Below are 19,810 nucleotides of genomic sequence, written 5' to 3' on the forward strand. Positions count from 1 at the left end.
GCGTACGTGGCTGTATTTTTTTGAGGGCGTAAACGCTCGGTGGATGCCGATGCAACACTATAATCTGTGGATCAATTACTGGATCGACTAATCAATAGGCTAAGTATCGATAAGGCTTTAATATTACGGACCTAGATCAGCTTCCTGATTTGAGATGCATCCCACGTTCTACTGAATTGAGGACTATATTACACGTTTACCAGAGAGTTAGTATATCATGAGCAAGGAGCAATCTATGGATGAATCTAGAATAAAAGCCGAGGGTGGCTTGCATTTCTTCAGTATTGCTCCCAATGAAATACTAGGTCTAGAGCCTAGATGCTGCACCGGCAGCATACTATCACGTAGTTACTCTTCTGTCAAATCACCAATTTCTAGGTCAAGCTAATTAGTAGAATAGTCTTGATCCGATTACCTCCTTCAATGGCCGGCTGTGTTATCACTGTCATTTCGTGAATCTATAACCTGGATACAATTGTTAACAATAGAAAAAATAAACTTCCCGATATGATCATCATATATAGTGATTTATATGGCGGGGTTTGTTGTCTAGGTCTAGATCATGGAGCTGTGGCTGAAATATTCCGAGTTTTTGCGACAACGAACTCAAAATTAAACGTATTTCGTGATTCCAAGCTAGACACCGGAGCAATGACTTTTCATTCCATTCTCTCTCTCTATGCTTTCACCATTTTCTCAAAACCTATTTCTTAGTAATTGCTACCTACCCCTCGCTATTGCGCGTCCAGCGAGCTCCACAGCGTTCAAGGGTGAAGTTTGAAGTAAACTGATCATCAGACACTCCGAGGGGCGGAGACGAGAAACTACTAGCATATTTCTCGCGAGCCAGGTTCTGTAGCAAAGTTGGTTTTCGGCATATCATAGGCCCACGAGCCACACTACAGACCAAGGTCACCTAAACACGTACTTGTCAATCAACTAGTCCACAGCTCCGTCACCCAACGAACTAAGTAGTCTTTGCCAAAAACAACGAGTGCTATAAAGCTCGTTGTAAGAATTGAGCTAATGTTCCTCCTGGTCGTCCCAGTAGCTGCATATGCATCTCGACTCTGCAAGGTAACATGGCCGCCCCAAGGATCGATTGGGAAGGTGACTGACGTGGTTAAATCAACCTATACTGTGAGATGCAACAGTGATAGATATATAGTATTCTTTGAGGATCAATAAGACTTTGGGACAGGTTAGAGGATTTAGGAAGAAAAGGTATAAAAGGGCTGCTCTTTCCACTGAAATATAGTCTGAAAAAAAAGCACCAACAGCGAAAATCTTCTTGACCATCAAAGAATATCCAAGTTTCTCAAAGGCGATTCTGTTATCGATCGCAATTTTTATTCAAAATGAAGTTCGCTGTTGCCTCTAGCCTCCTGCTGGCTGGCCTCGCTGCCGCAGCCCCTTTGACTGAGAAGCGCATGGCACGTCGTGCTGCTGGTTCTCGCCGCTCGAACCCCGCTTATGTCCCTGGTGCTTTCGGTACTGAGCTGTTGAACATTACTCAATCCACCCGAGAGGTTGAGTACAGCGAGAACTGGGCCGGTGCTGTCCTTGTCGGAACCGGTTATACCGCTGTCTCCGCCGAATTCACTGTTCCTACCCCTTCTGCTGTTGGATTGGGCATTGGACAGTTCTGCGCCGCTGCTTGGGTCGGTCTTGATGGCGATACCTGCGACACTTCCATTCTCCAGACCGGTGTCGACTTCTGCATTGATGATGGTGACGTTTCCTACGACGCCTGGTACGAGTGGTACCCTGACTACGCTTACGACTTCTCTGGAATCACAATTCAAGCCGGAGATGTCATCAAAATCTCCGTTGTTGCTGACAGCAAGGCTTCTGGTGTTGCCACTGTTGAGAACGTTAGCAGAGGCAAGACCGTCACTCACACTTTCCTCGCCGAATCAGACGAGCTTTGCGAGTGGAACGCTGAATGGATTGTTGAGGATTTCGAGGAGGGAAGCTCTTTGGTCAACTTTGCTGACTTCGGAACCGTCACCTTCACTGACTGTGAGGCTACCAAGGATGATGACACTGTTGACACCTCTGGTGCTGTTATCATGGACATTGAGCAGGATGAAACCGTCCTTACCTCCGTTACTGCTTCTGGCAGCACCGTTATCGTCAAGTACGTTTAAAACACTGCTGAGTATGACGGACACAAAAGGCAATGAGTCTTCAGCATCCTTTCAATGTCTCATCAGCAGCCAAAAGTTCCTGTGCGCCAAAAAGCTTCCAAGATTGAAAATGGAATGCATCGGGAATTTGTTTTGGCCGCTGTGCAGTTCCACAAGCTGCCAGGTACATACAAATAGTTTTAGTTTTTATTTTCTTCTTCTTTTTCTTTTCTCTTTGGCTTTTTAGCTTCGTTGAAGTGATCGATAGCAAATAAAAATAAAGCACGTTCGTTTTTCTCAACCGTGCATTTCCAGTATGCGATGACGGTGCAGGTAAGAAATCAGATAAGCAGAGCCATATGTAACATAGTGTAAAAATGTAAGATAAGATAAGAACTTGAAGATGTCGGCTTTTTATCCGATTTTTTGACTCTGGTGGAACGGATCCATTAATATTGCGCCATCGGCCAAAGTAATCCAAGATAAACACAAAATAACTTTTACCCGGCAGCAGTTTTCCTTAGCACCACAGCCGTCTACTGTTCTTGTATGTATGCCCGATGAGAATCCCTATGTCGACCAAAATCTAATATGATTAGAAGTTTACCGTGCAACATGCGTGTTGCTGTGATTGGTGCTGGGCCCGGAGGCCTGGCAGCTGCAAAGTAAGAGCGCCGCAGAATGTAGACATATTGAATGTGGAAAAAAGCCGATGACCCTCCTGACGCCTTCTTATTCATCTCTTAGATACTTGCATGCCGAGAATGCATTCTCTGCTATCTCAATTTTTGAGCAACGCGATGAAGCCGGCGGGGTTTGGTGCTATACCGCTCACAACGCCGTAGACGAGAGCTTTGCTATTCCTCACACAACACCCCAGACAACGCCGGACACGCCTGTTTCTACGAAGAAAGAAGCAAGTTCTGAGAATGTGGTGTTTCAATCACCGGTATATGATCTCCTGGAGACAAATATTCCCCACACTTTGATGAACTATTCGGATTGGAAATTTCCCACGGGGACATCTTTGTTTCCCTCGCATCAAACCGTCAAGGAGTATTTGCAAGACTATGCAAAGACCTTGCTCCCGTCTATCTCGTTTCACACTCAAGTTGTCGATGTCAAGCCTCTCGACGAAAGCAATAAAGACTCTGGTTGGGTTCTCTCTGCTCTCGATCTTCGGACTAAGGAAGTTTCAACTCATGAGTTTGATTATGTTGTGGTTGCCAATGGTCATTACAGTGATCCCTATGTCCCAGACATTGCCGGTATTCGAGAATGGAGTCAGGCGTATCCTGATTCGGTATCGCATTCAAAATATTACCGTCGGGCGGAGCAATACGCAAACAAAGTAGGTTACCCACCTAGTAGATTGTACTCTTTTTCCCGCTTCTCATGCCAGCAGCTAACCAGGCATTTTACTTGTTGTAGAAAGTCATCGTTGTAGGAAACTCAGCTTCAGGAATTGACGTGAGTGTCCAAATTGCCACTGTAGCGCAACGCCCGCTTCTGGTGTCAGAGCGGACTGGATCCCCACCATATCTAAACGACAATCCAAATATCAGAATTGTACCTGAGATTGCCGAGTTTCTCATTGTGGATCGCGCAGTTCGTTTCATAGATGGTCACGTCGAAAAAAATGTTGACCATGTATTACTCTGCACGGGCTATCTCTATTCATTTCCTTTCCTACCCTCATTACTGCCACCGGCGGTGACCCCAGATGGGAATCGCCCTTCCAACTTGTTCCAGCACATCTTTTACTACCCTCGACCAACACTGACATTCATTGGACTGCCGCAAAAAATAATCCCTTTCCCGTTATCCGAGGCACAGGCCGCAGTCATAGCACGGGTGTATTCCGGACGGTTGCAACTTCCCTCCCTGTCGGAAATGAAGGAGTGGGAGACCAACTGGATTGCGAAGCATGGCCCAGGAAAAAGTTTCAACGTGCTTGGGTATCCTCTTGATGCCGAATACCTGAATAGCCTTCACGATTGGAGCTTGAGAGCAACAAAACGAGATGGGTTGAGTAACAACGGTCGCGGGAAGAACCCACCATATTGGAATGAAAAGGACCAGTGGTTACGGAAATTGACACCCATGATAAAGGCTGCATCGCAGGCTCTTGGAAGCAAGAGACGCGAAATTACTGTTTTGGAAGAACTGGGTTTCGTTTATGATGAAAATGAGAACGAAAGTGACGCAAAGTCCAAAATCTAGAAAACTATGACGAAGAAGTATGATTGATTTATTTGGATGCTGCTAATAGGTAAATAAGAGACGGATCTATGTCTGAGGAAGATGAAATAGACTAGAATATAGACAAAGACACATTATTGAAAAGCGATGATTACACATAGTAGCCCGCCACAGCTTGACTAAAATCCACCCGCTCCACGAACACGCTGTACCGCCCCGACAATGCCCTTAGCCCAGCTGAATCGTCCAGGGTCCGGACCGATCGTGCCATCTGCTATTTGACCAGTTTCAGGATCGTGCCAACAACCATCCTCTGAACTGACGTGACCAAACTTGTGTGTGTTCTGGTTGCGTTCAATTGCATCGCGCCATATCTTGCAGATTAGCGGTGAGTCTATGAGAATATTAATTTCAGTAGAGTGAAAGAATGACTGCGTGTCAAGATTGCCATTTCCTGTATTGTATGACTGTCAGTAACAGTAACAGGGATCCCAAAGGAAACTGTTGGACAAATCTAGAGTTAAACGAACCTTGAATAGCAATTGTTTCATCAACAATCATCACCTTGACGTGACTACTGCGATATTTGAACTTGTTGTGGATAGGAGTTTTGCGATCCTTGGCAACATAATTGTGAATCCTCAGTCTCGACTTCTCCTCCTCGCTGGAGAGAGAGGAATATAAACGATGGGCAATCATTTCATTGGTACCATTTTGTCCTGGAAGTAGCTCTCCGCTATCGTTATATCCGAGTGTCACGTATGCAGTCACAATTATTCCACGTTTGACTGCATTCAAAAGGGGCTCGAGCAGAGGCTCTGCATTCATGTTCGGCGTCTGGATGAAAATGGACTTTTCGGCATTGTTAATACCGGCCAGCCAAGCGGCGTTCTGGGGTACCGGATAGTTTGAATTCCCAGGGGCTATGAGGATACAGTTAGATATAGTCTTTTCTCTATTATAATATACTAAAAGCAGGAGTGAAAGCGACATACAGCCGTTCGGCTCACGGTTTACCATAGCCATAGGAACTGGGTCATGTCTGGGCAACACGATGTATGGAGTCATCTGATCTTCCTCAGTAATGTCCGGGCCATCCGGCTGACCATGGCTTTGCTGAGACCCATCTTTGTCTGCAAGCGTCCTCTTGTCTAGACAAAGTTAATACGTAGAAAATAATCAATGGTTCGGTGGAGAATGCGCTTACTTAGGTGACGGGTAGTGGCATCTCGTCTAGTCTCATTTGGCCTTGGATGGACTTGGCTGTTCACTCTCTTAGCTTCCTCCACAAGGTCGAGATCGTAGTGAGGATCCGAGCTTGTGGATTCCGACAAGATACCATTCTGGTTTTGCGAGGAGCCTATTATTTCAGACCCTGACGTCTCTGCTACGACAGCTGAACTGTCGTGGCTGGGTATTGGGCGCTGAGATGCAGGGCTTCCAATCGTTGGCAGTGCGGGATCGAATCGCTTATCCCAACATACGAGGAAAGTGTCATACATCGAATCTACGATCGGACCTTCCAAATGCATCATCATCTCCAGATTGTCGTTGTCTTGCACATTGTTACTCTGCAGGAGCCCAATTTTTCGGTCAATCACGCAAAACTTCGCGTGGAAAGTCCCGAGGACGGGGCGATGATAATTGATGACTTCCATTCGTATATTAGGGATGTCCGAAGGTGCAGGAAGTTTGACTTTTTCACTTGCCCACTCGCTCGGGGGAACGCGCTGGTGATTTTGGTATACCTACGTTGAACCCTTTAGTATTTGCTTGTTATACAGGATTGTTAGTGCATTCATGTCAGTGACGAGCTTACCTGCTTCACACTGCCGCGGTCGTAGATGATCTTAACCACGACTTTCTGGCCACGCTCCCCAGCTCGTCTTGATAGTTCGCGCAGTGCATTGGTTATTAGAATTGAGGCGTCGGAGTGAATCCAGAAATTAGTAGCTAGGAGCACTTCCTTCTCCGCACGCACAATGCAATTAGCAGTATGGCGATTAATGTCCGGTAACGTGGAGACTATCGTCAACGGAACGACACCACTACTGCCCATCAAACTTGGGGACACAACTCCAGCCAATGGTTGGTTCTCAAGGGAGCGAAGAGAATCTAAATAACACTAGAACGCGACATGGCACATTGGTAAAAATTCAGGATACGTCATCAATGCCTAAATGCTTATAATACATGTCACGTACCTTCAAGAACAAATTGCTCGGGCGTTGTTCTCCCCATTTCCCAGAATTCAATGCTCGCTGGAGACCAGCTTCGTCTCCTTTCTCATGAGATGATGACTGACGACTCTCGTCGACGGCTTCGGGTTTTCTATTGCTGAAGAGCCTGTGCGCGATCTGGCCGGGGAATTCTTTGGGGTTCTGAGCCAACTCTGAGCTAACACTTTTGTCGCTCACAGCGAGCTGGTAGAGAGAGTCGGAAATCATCGTCAATGCCAATGATAGATAATTATCGTGAGGACAATTTCAATAAAATAGGAACGAATCCGTGGCACAAGAGAAGGTTGGGATGAAGGTTTGTGAAAGTCAAGCTTTTGCGGGGACGGCCCGTTACGTCACGTCCAATCTATTTTTGTCGCATGATTTCATCTGCGAAGCCACGTTTTGTTTGCTGGACGACAGAGTGATTGCGAATTACAATTGCAAGCACTGCCACAAGAGACTGACATATAGTAGTGTGGCGTAGCAACGACCATTGAAGCAATACCAATTGATAAATTGTCGGATGTTGCATGTTGTAACCTGGTTGATCTGTTCGCGCTGGATGCACACGGTGATCACTGGAGTATTGTGGATATCAATTGTTTATGCCATATGGTCATATCTGCCATTGTTCTCAAAATCACGTTCCTACTGCCTTACTCCATGGCCAATCATATCGCACGAATGATGTCGACCCATTCGTTAGATTTCATTGGCTGATATGGAATACTCCGCTATGCAGCCAATGAAAGATAATTGCGCGCGCCCCATATATTGTTATCCGCATCCAATCGCCTTAGAGAGCGTCGACCAATGAAGTGAACTCCGGCGGGTTTTATTTGGGCGACAAGTTATGACTAAATGACGGACTGACTGCCTCATTTTCGACACGAAAGGAACAAAACTCCTAGCCAAAATAATAACGGCATGCCAGCCAAACTAAGGACGCTCACGGGTTGCTTACAATGTAAGTGTGCATACCGGATTTAGAGACCATTTTTGCTGCCGTGACATTAATAGCAGCGGTGTTGTAGGCCGACGAAGACGGAAGAAGTGTGATGAGAATAAGCCTACATGTCTGGGTTGCAGGCGAAATGGGCTCTCCTGTCAATGGCAGAACTCAGATCATATAGACAGGCGTTGTCTACGGCATCGGAGGCGTGTACATGACTCTAGACCCGCGCCGCAACTCGAAAATCCAGGAGAAAGACACGGCAGCATCTTCCCCAGCATCAACTACTATCAACATGTCATAGATGAAAGAGGCTCTGCCCTCGTTGAATACTGCCTATTTTTCTTTTTGCCGTCACAGTACCATCAGGCTGCAGACGGCGAGTCCACAGTTGATCTCTCCTACCTGCGATATATGTGTTTGGAATCGCGTCTTCTGCTAAATGCCGTGTCAGCATGTGCACTAGTTACCTCGCATAATGGACTTGCAGATAGCTCGGGAGAGTCACCCCATAAACTATATATGAATGCTATCTCTGAGATATCCACAGGAATCGCTCAGGGTGCGCTTCGTGGAACAGAGGACTATCTTCTCGCGACGGTCTTATGGCTTTGCGTATACGAGGTACGTGTTGAAAGCCGTTTCTGCCTTTTTTTTCCTCCTTGGATATTTAAATAGAAGCATTGTTTTCCCCGCCCTATCTTCTTATGCATTTCGTTTTCCTTGTGCTGATAAAGGCAAAAAGAACTGTCGAGTCGAAGCTTTACGACAGAGTTCCATCCATGCTGCTGCCCTGCGCCGAATCCTGCTCCTACGTGAGCCAATGAACCGCAATTTAACCTCAATATCAGAGTTGGTTTGGGAGCGCATGTGCGTTGAAGCATATATTTATCATAGCGCCGTCACGACATTGTTTGATGACCAACTCAATCTTATAGAAGACATACTTATGGTATTAAAGAAATTCCAAGGCCAAAAACCACATGAGCCGCCAGCCTCGTTCCTAGGGCTCGACGTTTATCCGCTCAAAGAGACAGATATACACGAAAATTATACCATAGAGTCTCCCGTCCTCGGAGCTCCTTATAACATGTTTCTCTTCCTTGTGGAAGGTATTCGACTCGTACGTACTCTATGTCCGGGGTATGTTTCAGATGATATACTGGTATGGTCACGCTACTACGAGGTCCACAGAATGCAATCTACTCTTGAAGCGGACTACGCGTGTTATAGTGACTCGCGTCGATGGATTGGGAAACTATATGCCGTTGCCATCCGGCTTCTGTTTCTCTACGTTATCTCCGTTCTGGAATATAGTAACGCGCATATCTCTGGAATATCTTCTATGTGGTATACAGAGATGGAGTGCACTCTTAGTGAAGCACGAAATCTTCTAATAGCAACAGAGGACGATGTTGATAGGACGTGGGGCAAATTTTTCCTGTGGCCTCTCGCCATTATTGGTGCTATGATCTACGACGACCATGGCATCTCTCTGGTCAAAATATGGCTTGATCGTGTCATTAGAAAGAGCAACCACAGCAGCGCTCTAGTTATCAGGAAGGTTCTAGAGGAACAGATATGGAATCATGAAAATCACACCAGTTCACCGGAAACTACCTGTGAGGTTTATACGCGAGGTCTATCGATTGTTTTCAATACTGACATCATGAATCATACTGCCACTTCTCTGATCGCTTGAAATACCGCCTTCAACTATCAACAAGCCTGATTACACATCGTATTCAGCAAAATAGGCACATGAAGAGTCCTTATCAAAATCTCCCAAGATGTCTTTGAAATATTTGATCTCAAAGATACCATTCTAACTCTTATGAATTTGTTGATAAATCATGTCTCCCATCGTGTCTTGTTACACTATTGACGATCATGGCCATTAGTTGATGATAACCCACCTGATTATGTCAAAGGCAATGGTGGCATTTGGTGAAGAGGATTCTGATCAAGGTTTTAAGGGCCATTGGGTGATCTCTCTTTGCAAATTCCGCTGCCCATCAACAAAACACTCTCGGCTCATGTAGTTACTGTGCCTCTGTTTATGAAGCTTTAGGCTCATGGTACCTGTTATTCGGAAAATTATATGATCAAGCGCACGATTCAACATAAATCACAGTATTATAGCCAAGAGATCAACCATTCATTCGTAAAGTCTGCAATTTCTGGGCCATCCAATCCAGTTCGCGCATGAAATCGTTTGCAGTTCGCATAGGGAAATCGCAACAGTAGTCATGTAACAGTATCTCCGCCAATAGTTTATCTTGTTCATTGGTGCTAGAGAGCCAGGCTGAACCCAGAGAAATCACCATATAAGACGATCCCAGCGGTCTATACATATTGGCCACTTGGGCCAGGTCTAGGGTTTCCTTTACCAAATGTTCTGAATCCAACACAAGCGCTTGCACTTCGGACGCTGGAGCAAGGTTGCGAAGCACACAGTTAATGATGGTCACAATCAACAACCCGAGACCATATGCACGTTGATAGTACGCATATAGTATGACTGTTGAAAGCTCATCTTGCGGGCAAGGACGCCGGCATGTAACCCAATTGCTCCGTAAATGGTCAAGAAGTGCTTTACAGGACTGATATAAAGGCTTTGTCCAATCCCGAAGACTGGAACCTTCGCTATCGCCAAGGTCCAAAGGTTTACGGCGAATTATATTCGGCATTCGAGCAAGATGGCGTATCAACTGGCCCTCAGGAAGTTTTTCATCCAGCTCGTTTCCCACCAGTGAAATCCACTCGTCGGAAGTTAAGTTTATCCTTTCATTGAATAACCCTTCGAATAGCTGCAGATATGTTATTGTTTGCCCTGCACAATTTCGCGACGAAAGACAACATACCACGCATCCTCTTAGAGACAATAGCAATTGCTGCTCGAATTCATCGCGTGGCTTCATGGATGATCGAGCTTTGAGTATTTGTGCTGCACCTTCACAGTGGCCTGACCACCGCTGCCCTTCTGTTCCATTGATACTCTAGGAGCGGAAATGAGTTTAGTATTCTGATGCACCATCAGTCCTCTGTAGACGCTCACTGACCTGGCATATTAAAAGTAGCATCACTGCACAAAGTGTTTCTGGTGTCGAAGCTTTGATCGGCTCATTCAAGCATTGTCTCAGGATTACCAACGCACGGGAATAGCTTGACAAAGCCTCAACAGTGGGTTGTTGGCGAGAACACAAAGAAGAGTGTGCACAAACAAGAGCACCAACTGCACTATCTAGTGCTTCATTTGTGTTCATGCGTCGTGGAATGTCAAGCATAAAAAGCCCATAAGCCCAAGCAAGGTTGTATCTCAAGTCCTTTGACAGCTTAATTATATGTATATATCGACTTGTCAGGGCTGTCAGCTTGTTTGTTGGTGGTAAGCGAATAACTAGGGTAGCTATGTCCATCTCCAACGTTTTCCGATTGGTTTGCGCACAAGATTCAATTCTTGAAGAATTTGAATTTGCCTTTTTTTTGGGAATTGCGGGGAAAGTGTGTTGTTCTTGAAATTTGTACCTTCTCTGCCCAGAGCCAATGCATACTAGACCGAGGCGAGTGCATCGCGAGCATGTAGGGACTTTTTCATCGCACTTGAGTATTTCAGGGATGTAAGTATGACACAAGAACACCACACCAGATTTCTATTTGGAGTTGATTTCACAGGCCAACCTTTTTCTTCTGCTTGCGGCAGCCATCGCATGCTTTTCCTGAAGGGACGCCGGGCATCTTGTTCGCCAACTTAAAGCAAGAGAATCAGTTGCAATTGTAGTTATGATTATGACAAAAAGCAACTTTTCTGTGCGTCTCTAGCGTTTGATTTTAACCGCTGCAATATCACGATGTTTCCAAAGGTTGAGGTCCAGGAATGCTTCGAACCTCGAGCAATTCAGCTCAGGCTCTGAGCCTCAACCTGTTTCATATCGGCGCTAACCCAAGTTAAGAATAGTGCTGTGCAGTTGGGCTGCCAAAGTCACTGGCTTTAAATGTCAATGCTACTAACCTAAATGCTTTAATAGCTTTTCTTTTTCCTACGCGCAAATGTTTTTATCTAAGATTACTCTATACGCAACGAAGTTCTCGACTCTGCCTCTATATGACGTTATTCTCATGTCAAGCTCTCCAACTATACTACCAGAATCCCCATCGCTTTGAGGTTTCTCTCGCCAATACCTGTTATCAATAGACACTAACCCAGCTCAAAGGCTCTAAAACTCTCTATTAACTACCTACGTGTAATAAATACGCACCTTCTCCAAAAGATGCCTCGTTTTACAGCAGCAAATGATAAAAGTGATCGAGGAAGAGGATGCACGGAACATAAATAGGACGAAAAGATAATACTACCCAGTAATTTGTAGTTATGAGTAACGAGCCTATAATTGATCAGCAGCAAGCTCTCATCCTCAGATCGTTAAAACTAGAGGATTCATGCTTTAAAGATCCAACCTCATCACAATATGTATTGTTTATTGTTCAACATGAAACTAGCCTTGATATAGATATAGACTAGGTGATTCTGTAAGCTCGTTTGATTGCCATTGATTGGCTCCAGCCCCACAACATCGAAATGAATTATCGCCAAGCAGACCAAATATTGAACTTGACCAATGGAAAGCAGCCACACCATGGCGGCCGTTGCCTAAGCACACTGGCTATGACGCAAAGCTATGCGCCATCTGTCCAATCATACCATAGCTTCAACATCGCGGCCAATGAGGTGCCTGCAAATACAGCACTCAGGCTAACCCTAAATGGCGCGTTGGAGCGCTGTATATAAATTCTATTTCAGCTCTACTCACGAGCCAAGTCAAGATTGAACTCTCTTCTTCGCTTTCAAACAATGGAAGAGGATAGGAAGAAATTATATATTTGGCATCCCCCCCCCGGGTTGGAGACCAATTTCATGGCCTTCCAAATCGCTGGGAAACCAAGCTTGGAAAACATCACCTATCAGCCATATTAGCTAGAAACCCAATATGAGCTCGACCTCTGCATCGGATGGACTATATCCATACCATCCAAGCCATGTTCTTCCAGCGGTGTTCTCTGCCTTGATCGGGATTTCCTTCCTATGGCATATCTACCAGAATTTGTGAGTGTTTGTTTCTCTGCTAAGTAGTCAGCACCTCCGCTAGTTAGCCGAAGGCCTAATACCTCGCGCGTTTATTTACTAACTTCCTTGTAGTCGCTACAAGTTTTGGTCGGTAACATTCTGGATGTCATGGGGTGGTGCTGTGTTCACAATTGGTTGGATCACCCGATGCATTTCAAGCTACAACACATCCAATGTCGATCTCTATATCGTCCAGACTGTCTTTATCTATGCAGGACCGCCAATTTACTCAGCAAGCGCGTACAATATTCTGGGCCGACTTCTGTACTACCTGCCGATGCATGCTCCGCTCCATCCCGGCCGCGTAACTATTGCCTTCGTCTACATGGGTGCCGCAGTTGAAGCTTTGACAGCTGCAGGCGCCTCCACAATGGCCTCGAACACTACCGACCTAGCTGCGTACCAGAACGGTGGAACACTTATTTCGGCTGCACTAGTTCTGCAAGCTGTCGTCGAGGGTTTAGTCGTTAGTGTGATATGTATGGTCCATTTCCGTACTAAACGTGTTGCCCATTCGACGCCACCAAATGTGCAGAGACTTTGCATCACTCTATATGGCACGTCATTTCTCGTCATACTCCGATGTATCTGTCGTGCTGTTGAATCCTTCACAATTTATTCCTCAATTTTGAGCTGCGCAGAAGGCAATTGCAGTCCCATCCTGACGCATGAATGGTACCTCTACAGTTTTGAAGCTGCACCAATGGTTTTATTCACCTACTGGCTCAATATCATGCATCCAGGTATATGCCTTCCTAGACAAAATAAGCGCTACCTTGACTTGGACTGCAAGACGGAACGTCTCGGTCCTGGCTGGGTTGACAGGCGGTCGAAATGGCAGACATTCGTGGATCCGTTTGATTTGTCCGGCATGCTGTCCGGTCAACCAAACCATGAGAGCTTTTGGCTATTGCCGGAGAAGTGGCCTGTAGCTGATGGTAGCTTTGCTCAGGGGACGGCGTCGAATGTTTCGGGGTTGACTAATAAATCGGTCAATAATGGCCAAACAATGCCGTCCTCAGAATTGGTCTAGACCGACGGTATATATATTTCTTTTCTGTGTGTTAGTCTACTATATGTACTTTATTCTGACTTAGTTCAACTTCAATGTGAATATCATTTTTCTGAGCCGAAGATAGAATATCGATCTAACGAGAGACTTTTCATCTCACAGGGTCGAGCGCACTGGCAAAGGCGTCTATTTTGTTGAGAAATTTCTCCTGATATGTAGCTACTGCCTGCCTTGAGCAGTGCAGAGCCATTTCCTCCTAGAAACAGAGTAAAAGATGCATCTTGTTCAAACTATCTTATGTCAGATATAATGGTAGATTACAAGTTATCTCTTCTAACGTCCAAAATCCAGCCGGTAAATCCGCGGCAAATAAAAACGTGGGGTACATAAATAAGGCGATTAACGCCTTATCAACCCATGCTTTTATCAACACCATCTGTGTTTATCTCGTCAACTTCTGCTCGATTTCACTGGCCGCTGCTGCACTACTTAAATCTACAGGTTTAGTCTATGCCAGTGCAGATGGGGGAATATATCGCAAACCCGGACGCGCCGACGCCTTTCGGGCGCGACATGTTGCAAAAGCACTTCTTGATGGACCCCAAGTATCGCCCACTAAACCACGGTACTTTTTCCTTGAGCCTCGCAAAGATATCCTAAACTAACGCCTCTTCTTGGAAGGTTCCTTTGGAGCGTTTCCCGTTGAAGTACGTGATGCGCAGCGCCTTTTACAAGACGAACAAGAATCTCGCCCGGATGTTTTCTTTGTTGTTTCACATGCAGAACACGTCACCGAGTCCCGGAGAGCGATTGCGAAATTCGTCAAGGCCCCGGTGGACGAATGTGTTTTCGTCAAAAATGCCTCGACCGGAATAAATACTGTGCTTCGCAATCTGGAGTTCAGATCCGGCGACGTTATTGTATACTTTGCGACAATCTATAATGCCGTAGAGCAAACATTGGAATCAATATTGGAAACTACGCCGGTACAAACAAGAAAGGTTAATTACACATTCCCGATTACGCACGATGAGATTGTAGAAAGATTTTTGGCCGTGGTGAGACAGGCCAAAAGTGAAGGACTGAATGTACGGGCATCCATATTTGATACGATAGTGTCTCTTCCGGGCGTGAGGTTTCCCTTCGAGAAACTCGTCAAGGCATGCAAAGATGAATCTATTCTGAGTATTATTGATGGGGCACACGGAGTTGGTCAGATTCCCTTGAACTTGGGTGAACTTAGTCCCGACTTTTTTGTCAGTAATTGTCACAAGTACGTTCTTCTCTATGCCTATTTTTTCCCCTTAACTTCGTCTTTTTTTTTTTCTTTTCAGAGAACTAGATCAACTAACTATTCTAATTCGAAGATGGCTGTATACACCACGAGGCTGTGGTTTATTCTATGTACCCAAACGGAACCAGCATCTGCTCCGGACATCATTTCCTACGTCTCACGGCTACACTTCACCATCCCAACGAGGGCGTGGAATTCACCCTGGGAAGACTGACTTTGAGATCTTATTTGAATTTGTTGCCACGGCCGACGATACTCCGTACATGTGCGTTCCTGCAGCCCTGGACTTCCGAGAACGAATCTGTGGCGGCGAAGAAGCCATATATAAATATCTACACACTGTTGCCCAGGAGGGTGGTGATGTGGTTGCGCAGATACTCAGAACCGAGATTATGCAAGAACCGGGTCTTGTAAACCCGATTGCCGAGAGTGAGATTCGTCGATGTGCTATGGTAAATGTTCGCATGCCGCTAGCATTTTCAGACGACGAGGAGGTCAATCCACATGTGCCAGACTCTTCGTCCTCCCCTTTTCCACTGCTGAGTATAAAGGATGCAACCCGCGTTGTGGACTGGATGCAAGACACACTCATTATGGAATTCGATACTTTCGCAAAGTTTTATGCACACGGAGGCTGGCTTTGGCTACGACTGAGCGGACAAATCTATCTTGAGATTGAGGACTTTGCGTGGATTGGTCATATCGCACGGAGCCTCTGTGAGCGGGTGGGCGCTGGGGAGTGGCTACAAAAGTAGAGACCTGCATATTTTCTTGAGCGTGTCAACGAGCGTGACAGCTGTACACAGATTCCTTGTTTGACTTGACTTATTGATTATACTGTCAGAACGACATAGTAAGAACCCGACGCGAATGATAATAAACAACAGAAGATGTAGTCATTCCGCAGGTGGAATGATCTATAGAAATATTCGGTGCCTAGATAATAAGGCTCTGGGGCCCACTATTGAGTAGTGACCTAATGCGGACTAGTGTCCGTCACGCTTACCAGATTAGACTTAGTGTACGAACAGCCAACGCGCGTCAGAGAGAAACATCAAAAAGAAAATTAATCAAGACCATCATTTGTCGAATGGTGTTGCTAAAAGGCTCCAATAACCATCGATCAACTCTGCTTTGCTCGTACCCGTACGGCACGGAGTAGCCGGCCTGCATTTCGTATAAACGCTTGCGTGAGTACGCGCTCACATTTTGGTCACCGGTGGGTATAATTTGGAAGACCGAAATAAGGTACGAAGCAGTAACTTGCGGTGCATATTAGCTCTGATGTTAAGTTAACTAGCTATGGCTGTTCGATGCTTACTGATCATTCGAACTAAGCGCTCATGCGGCATACCAGCCACGAAGGAAGTTTTAACCGGCAAATTTTTGTTACTTAGTGCTGATGACTGACTTATCTGCCTATACGACGTACGAAGTCCACGTATGTTGGGAGAGTTAGTTGGTACATGTGGTCGAAGCCCTCCATCTTCCTCTCTGTTTATCTCGTGTATATACCTGATATCATATTATATATTAGATATCTTCTTACCTCGACTTCGCTCCGTCTCAGCAGGATGATAACAGAAGAGAAACAGCATTGGTAGAAATGACACGGTTTTCGCAGAAACTTAATCTCCAGTAACTGAAAAAACACAAAAACCGTCAGACTGTTCTCCAAGTTTCTGTTATGGCCAATCCACGCGACTTTCGTGGAGTATGTCTGCGGCGATCAACGAAAAAGCCATCGTCAAAACACCGCCACCAAGATGATAGGAGGATAAAACACCCTCTATCAATGAAAAAAGTGACTCGCAAGACGCAAAAATATTCCACGGCAGCTGGATCATTGGAAATCGTCCATCGGACCCAGAGCGAGGCGAGAAAGAGTCACAAATTTCGAATACGCCAACCCGAGGACAAGTTCTCTTTGAAAGGAATGACATATACCTTCAAACCAAGGACCAGTCCAACAGTCAAAGTAGAGCCGGTTGCACTTCTTCCATCTCATGTCGGGGATATTGTCAAAATCACTCAGGCAGACGGAACAGGGCACCTAGCCATAATCTCTGAGACGACTTCGTTTCATGACTCTCACATAGCCATCGTATGCGTATGGCTTTATTCGCGAGCGGATATTACCGATGACATGGTCGGCAACGGTGTTTCCTGCGACGCAGTACAGGAATACCTGCATTCGATGTGGCCCATGAATGAATCAAACAGCTCACAGTTCGACTACATGTTGAGCACGAAACGGACAATTGCCATTTTGGGAGGCACAGATACCTTTGTCAAACAAGTCACACCGCAAGTTGCTCCGAGGCTTTGTCGAAATGCTATATATCACGCCGATTCGCCGGAGCGGCGTATAGGCGATGTGAACGAGTTGTCATTAAGCTGGCTGAAGAATATATTGTGATCTTGAAAATTGATTTCTTGTATATGAATGAGCAGCTGTGGGAGTATGGAGTACTGCATACATGTTTTGGTTTGTGCCAGCGTGCGTTGATTTTATTTTATTTTATTTTATTTTTTTTCTTTTTGATCAAGAAAATGTCATCTGTTGTCAGCTAGGAAGCCACGAATCCACGACAGTTCTTTGGCAGGCATGAGCAGCTTCCATAAACTGTAATCCCTCTGAAATCAGACCTTGTTTCCTTCCGGCTTCCTCTTCGGGAGGATGTTAGAGTTATGCCAGTGGATTATCCACTGCCATGAGCATGACATCGGTAGGGACAATCCGGGGAAATTCTTTTCTGGGGTCAAGCGCGCCCAAGGCTGCCTGAGGAACCACGAACCCCAATGATATGACGTCATCCACCTGATCGAGCACCAACGCCAGCACGAAGCAGTAATTGATAGACAGTCTAGGCTGTGGCAGTGCTTCGACCCGGGATACGCGTTCTTGTTGAGATTGCATATAAAAGCCTCCCGATTCACCATAGCGGAGTGCCCCGGGGCCATCTTGGATACAATACTTGAGTTGAGTCGAGAAATGGTGAAGTATGTCTCACAAACAGGACAAAGACCATGATAAATCGGCCACTGTCCACGTTGACCGTGTTGATGACCAAGGTAAAATAAACGCACCCCACAGTAGCAAAGGTCGACAGGCATCTAACAGCAGTTGTTGTAGCATCTGCCAACGCTCTCGCCGCAGCACGAGCTGGCCTGAAATGGGGCATTACCCCAAAAGAGCCCCGAGACAAGAACGCCGTTCCTGGTCCAGATCACCCCGTTCATAAAATACCCGTGGAAAAGCAGGAAAAAATGAGAAAAAAGGGAATCAATCCCGTCTTATTTGCTGAGATGAACCAGAACAATACTGGCCAGAGGGGCTTTTGGGCGAAGCTGTCTGGCACAGCAATGGGAGGTGGTTGGATTAAGTAACATTGGATATTGGAGCGTGACAACTCTGCCACACTGAGCTTAAGTCATTCTGTTTAGAGGCGGAGGGGGATGTTTTTTCCTCTCAATCAACGATTTGTTGAACGATCGAAATGTTTGCAGGTCGGTCCTTGGACTGGTTTCTGGTTTGACTAGTGGTAGCTTCTGGTCTTATAATTCAGTCCATATTCTAAGTTCCAGATCATCGATGACATTCCATAGACAGAAACCTTGGTGGACAACATGAGCAACATTTCTCAGAGTTCACTCAGTCGGGTGTGACAAGAGCGAGACTCGTCAGTGATACAGGTCCTTGGATGATTTCAATATTGGCCACCGAAGCGATATCGGAGTGCAATGTTACACGAAATGTAACCAAAGAGACGCAAAACCAAGGCAGCGCAAGACAATGGCAACTCCCAAGGAGTTTTTATGGCCCAGACCGGACGCCAACGTTTGTCCATTGCCCAGGTCCACGTGACTCTGGTCATACCCTCATCTTGAAAAGCTGCGAGATTCTTCAGTGTGTTGACGTGGACTATTTATAATATTTCTCTATAAGTACAGTTGCCTACTAAGAGAGAAGTGAGGCTACTTCTGGACAACTGCACACCATACGATAACTGATCCTTGCATTTCCCCAATAGCATCAGTCATCAGGACTTTCAAAATTCCTTCATCATGTTCTTCAAGGCTTTCGTATTGACAACTCTTGCTTTGTTGTCACCGGCTTCTGCTGCCTCGTTTCAGAAAAGAGACACCGTTGATGTACAGCCTCCCTTCTCTCTCAGTCATTTCTATCTCTATTTACTAATCGTGCCAACTCTACCTTGTTATGACATTGATGCTACATCTCGCATGCTAATCGATGTATCTGAAGGTCTTCATTTGGGGCAGCGCCAATTTCAACGACTATACCGAGTACTACACTTTTTCACCTGGTGCTTGCCAGTCAATTGCACCTCCATCGTAGGTAGACACCTAACGATTCGGTCGTTTACAGAGGATTATTCAGCCATAATTAACCAAGTCATAACTACAATTGACAGATCAGGGGTCGTTGGATCTGCCACAGTTGACGAAAACGCCAACTGCAACGTATATGCGTGAGTTCCTTGCTCTTTTAGACCAAGTCAGTATAGAATGCCGAAAGCTAATACATTTCTTTGTTTTCTTTCTCTTGGATTCACAGGAGTTCCGACTGCTCTGGTGGTGTAGCGGGGACTTTCAGTGCCCCGGGAATATCTGATACAGGCTCTTTGGGCCATAGCTTCGGGAGTGTGTCGTGCACGATTCCTTCGTCTTCTGGGACCGAGAGTGGTAGCACGTCGTCGAGCACTAGCACTACCTCTGAACCTACCGATGCGTGTGATGCATGAGGCGAGGATGCCATTTTCTTATGGGTGGACATAACCACCATACTGCAGTTAATCGGTATAAGGTGGGAGTGTTACAAAAAAGACGAGGAAAATCAATGGCGGGGGGGG

At 45.8% G+C, this 19,810-nt stretch overlaps 7 protein-coding genes across 7 annotated transcripts; 6 read left to right on the forward strand and 1 right to left on the reverse strand.

Annotated features, from left to right (window-relative positions):
- Positions 1-1,358: 1,358 nt before the first annotated feature.
- Positions 1,359-2,327, forward strand: UA08_03713 (Aspergillopepsin-2; the record flags this gene model as incomplete). Its single annotated transcript, XM_020266044.1, has 2 exons — positions 1,359-2,140; positions 2,195-2,327. 2 exons carry the CDS (start codon positions 1,359-1,361, stop codon positions 2,325-2,327), a joined length of 915 nt encoding a protein of 304 aa, XP_020121055.1.
- Positions 2,328-2,744: 417 nt separating this feature from the next.
- On the forward strand, positions 2,745-4,352 carry UA08_03714 (hypothetical protein; the record flags this gene model as incomplete). Its single annotated transcript, XM_020266045.1, has 3 exons — positions 2,745-2,794; positions 2,877-3,480; positions 3,561-4,352. 3 exons carry the CDS (start codon positions 2,745-2,747, stop codon positions 4,350-4,352), a joined length of 1,446 nt encoding a protein of 481 aa, XP_020121056.1.
- A 158-nt stretch (positions 4,353-4,510) lies between these two features.
- On the reverse strand, positions 4,511-6,778 carry UA08_03715 (hypothetical protein; the record flags this gene model as incomplete). Its single annotated transcript, XM_020266046.1, has 6 exons — positions 4,511-4,725; positions 4,862-5,254; positions 5,327-5,482; positions 5,539-6,079; positions 6,151-6,456; positions 6,536-6,778. 6 exons carry the CDS (start codon positions 6,776-6,778, stop codon positions 4,511-4,513), a joined length of 1,854 nt encoding a protein of 617 aa, XP_020121057.1.
- An 849-nt stretch (positions 6,779-7,627) lies between these two features.
- On the forward strand, positions 7,628-9,207 carry UA08_03716 (hypothetical protein; the record flags this gene model as incomplete). The annotated part of the gene is made up of 4 exons (XM_020266047.1): positions 7,628-7,715; positions 7,810-8,129; positions 8,467-8,648; positions 8,700-9,207. The coding sequence occupies 4 exons, from the start codon at positions 7,628-7,630 to the stop codon at positions 9,205-9,207; spliced, it is 1,098 nt and encodes a 365-aa protein (XP_020121058.1).
- Positions 9,208-12,493: 3,286 nt separating this feature from the next.
- Positions 12,494-13,663, forward strand: UA08_03717 (hypothetical protein; the record flags this gene model as incomplete). Its single annotated transcript, XM_020266048.1, has 2 exons — positions 12,494-12,609; positions 12,703-13,663. The coding sequence occupies 2 exons, from the start codon at positions 12,494-12,496 to the stop codon at positions 13,661-13,663; spliced, it is 1,077 nt and encodes a 358-aa protein (XP_020121063.1).
- Positions 13,664-14,215: 552 nt separating this feature from the next.
- Positions 14,216-15,691, forward strand: UA08_03718 (hypothetical protein; the record flags this gene model as incomplete). The annotated part of the gene is made up of 3 exons (XM_020266049.1): positions 14,216-14,267; positions 14,324-14,915; positions 15,010-15,691. 3 exons carry the CDS (start codon positions 14,216-14,218, stop codon positions 15,689-15,691), a joined length of 1,326 nt encoding a protein of 441 aa, XP_020121064.1.
- Positions 15,692-17,941: 2,250 nt separating this feature from the next.
- Positions 17,942-18,326, forward strand: UA08_03719 (hypothetical protein; the record flags this gene model as incomplete). The annotated part of the gene is made up of 2 exons (XM_020266050.1): positions 17,942-18,011; positions 18,073-18,326. The coding sequence occupies 2 exons, from the start codon at positions 17,942-17,944 to the stop codon at positions 18,324-18,326; spliced, it is 324 nt and encodes a 107-aa protein (XP_020121475.1).
- Positions 18,327-19,810: the final 1,484 nt, after the last annotated feature.

The sequence above is a fragment of the Talaromyces atroroseus genome, assembly GCF_001907595.1.
Source record: "Talaromyces atroroseus strain IBT 11181 chromosome Unknown scaffold_3, whole genome shotgun sequence".
In the NCBI taxonomy this organism is placed as follows: domain Eukaryota; kingdom Fungi; phylum Ascomycota; class Eurotiomycetes; order Eurotiales; family Trichocomaceae; genus Talaromyces; species Talaromyces atroroseus.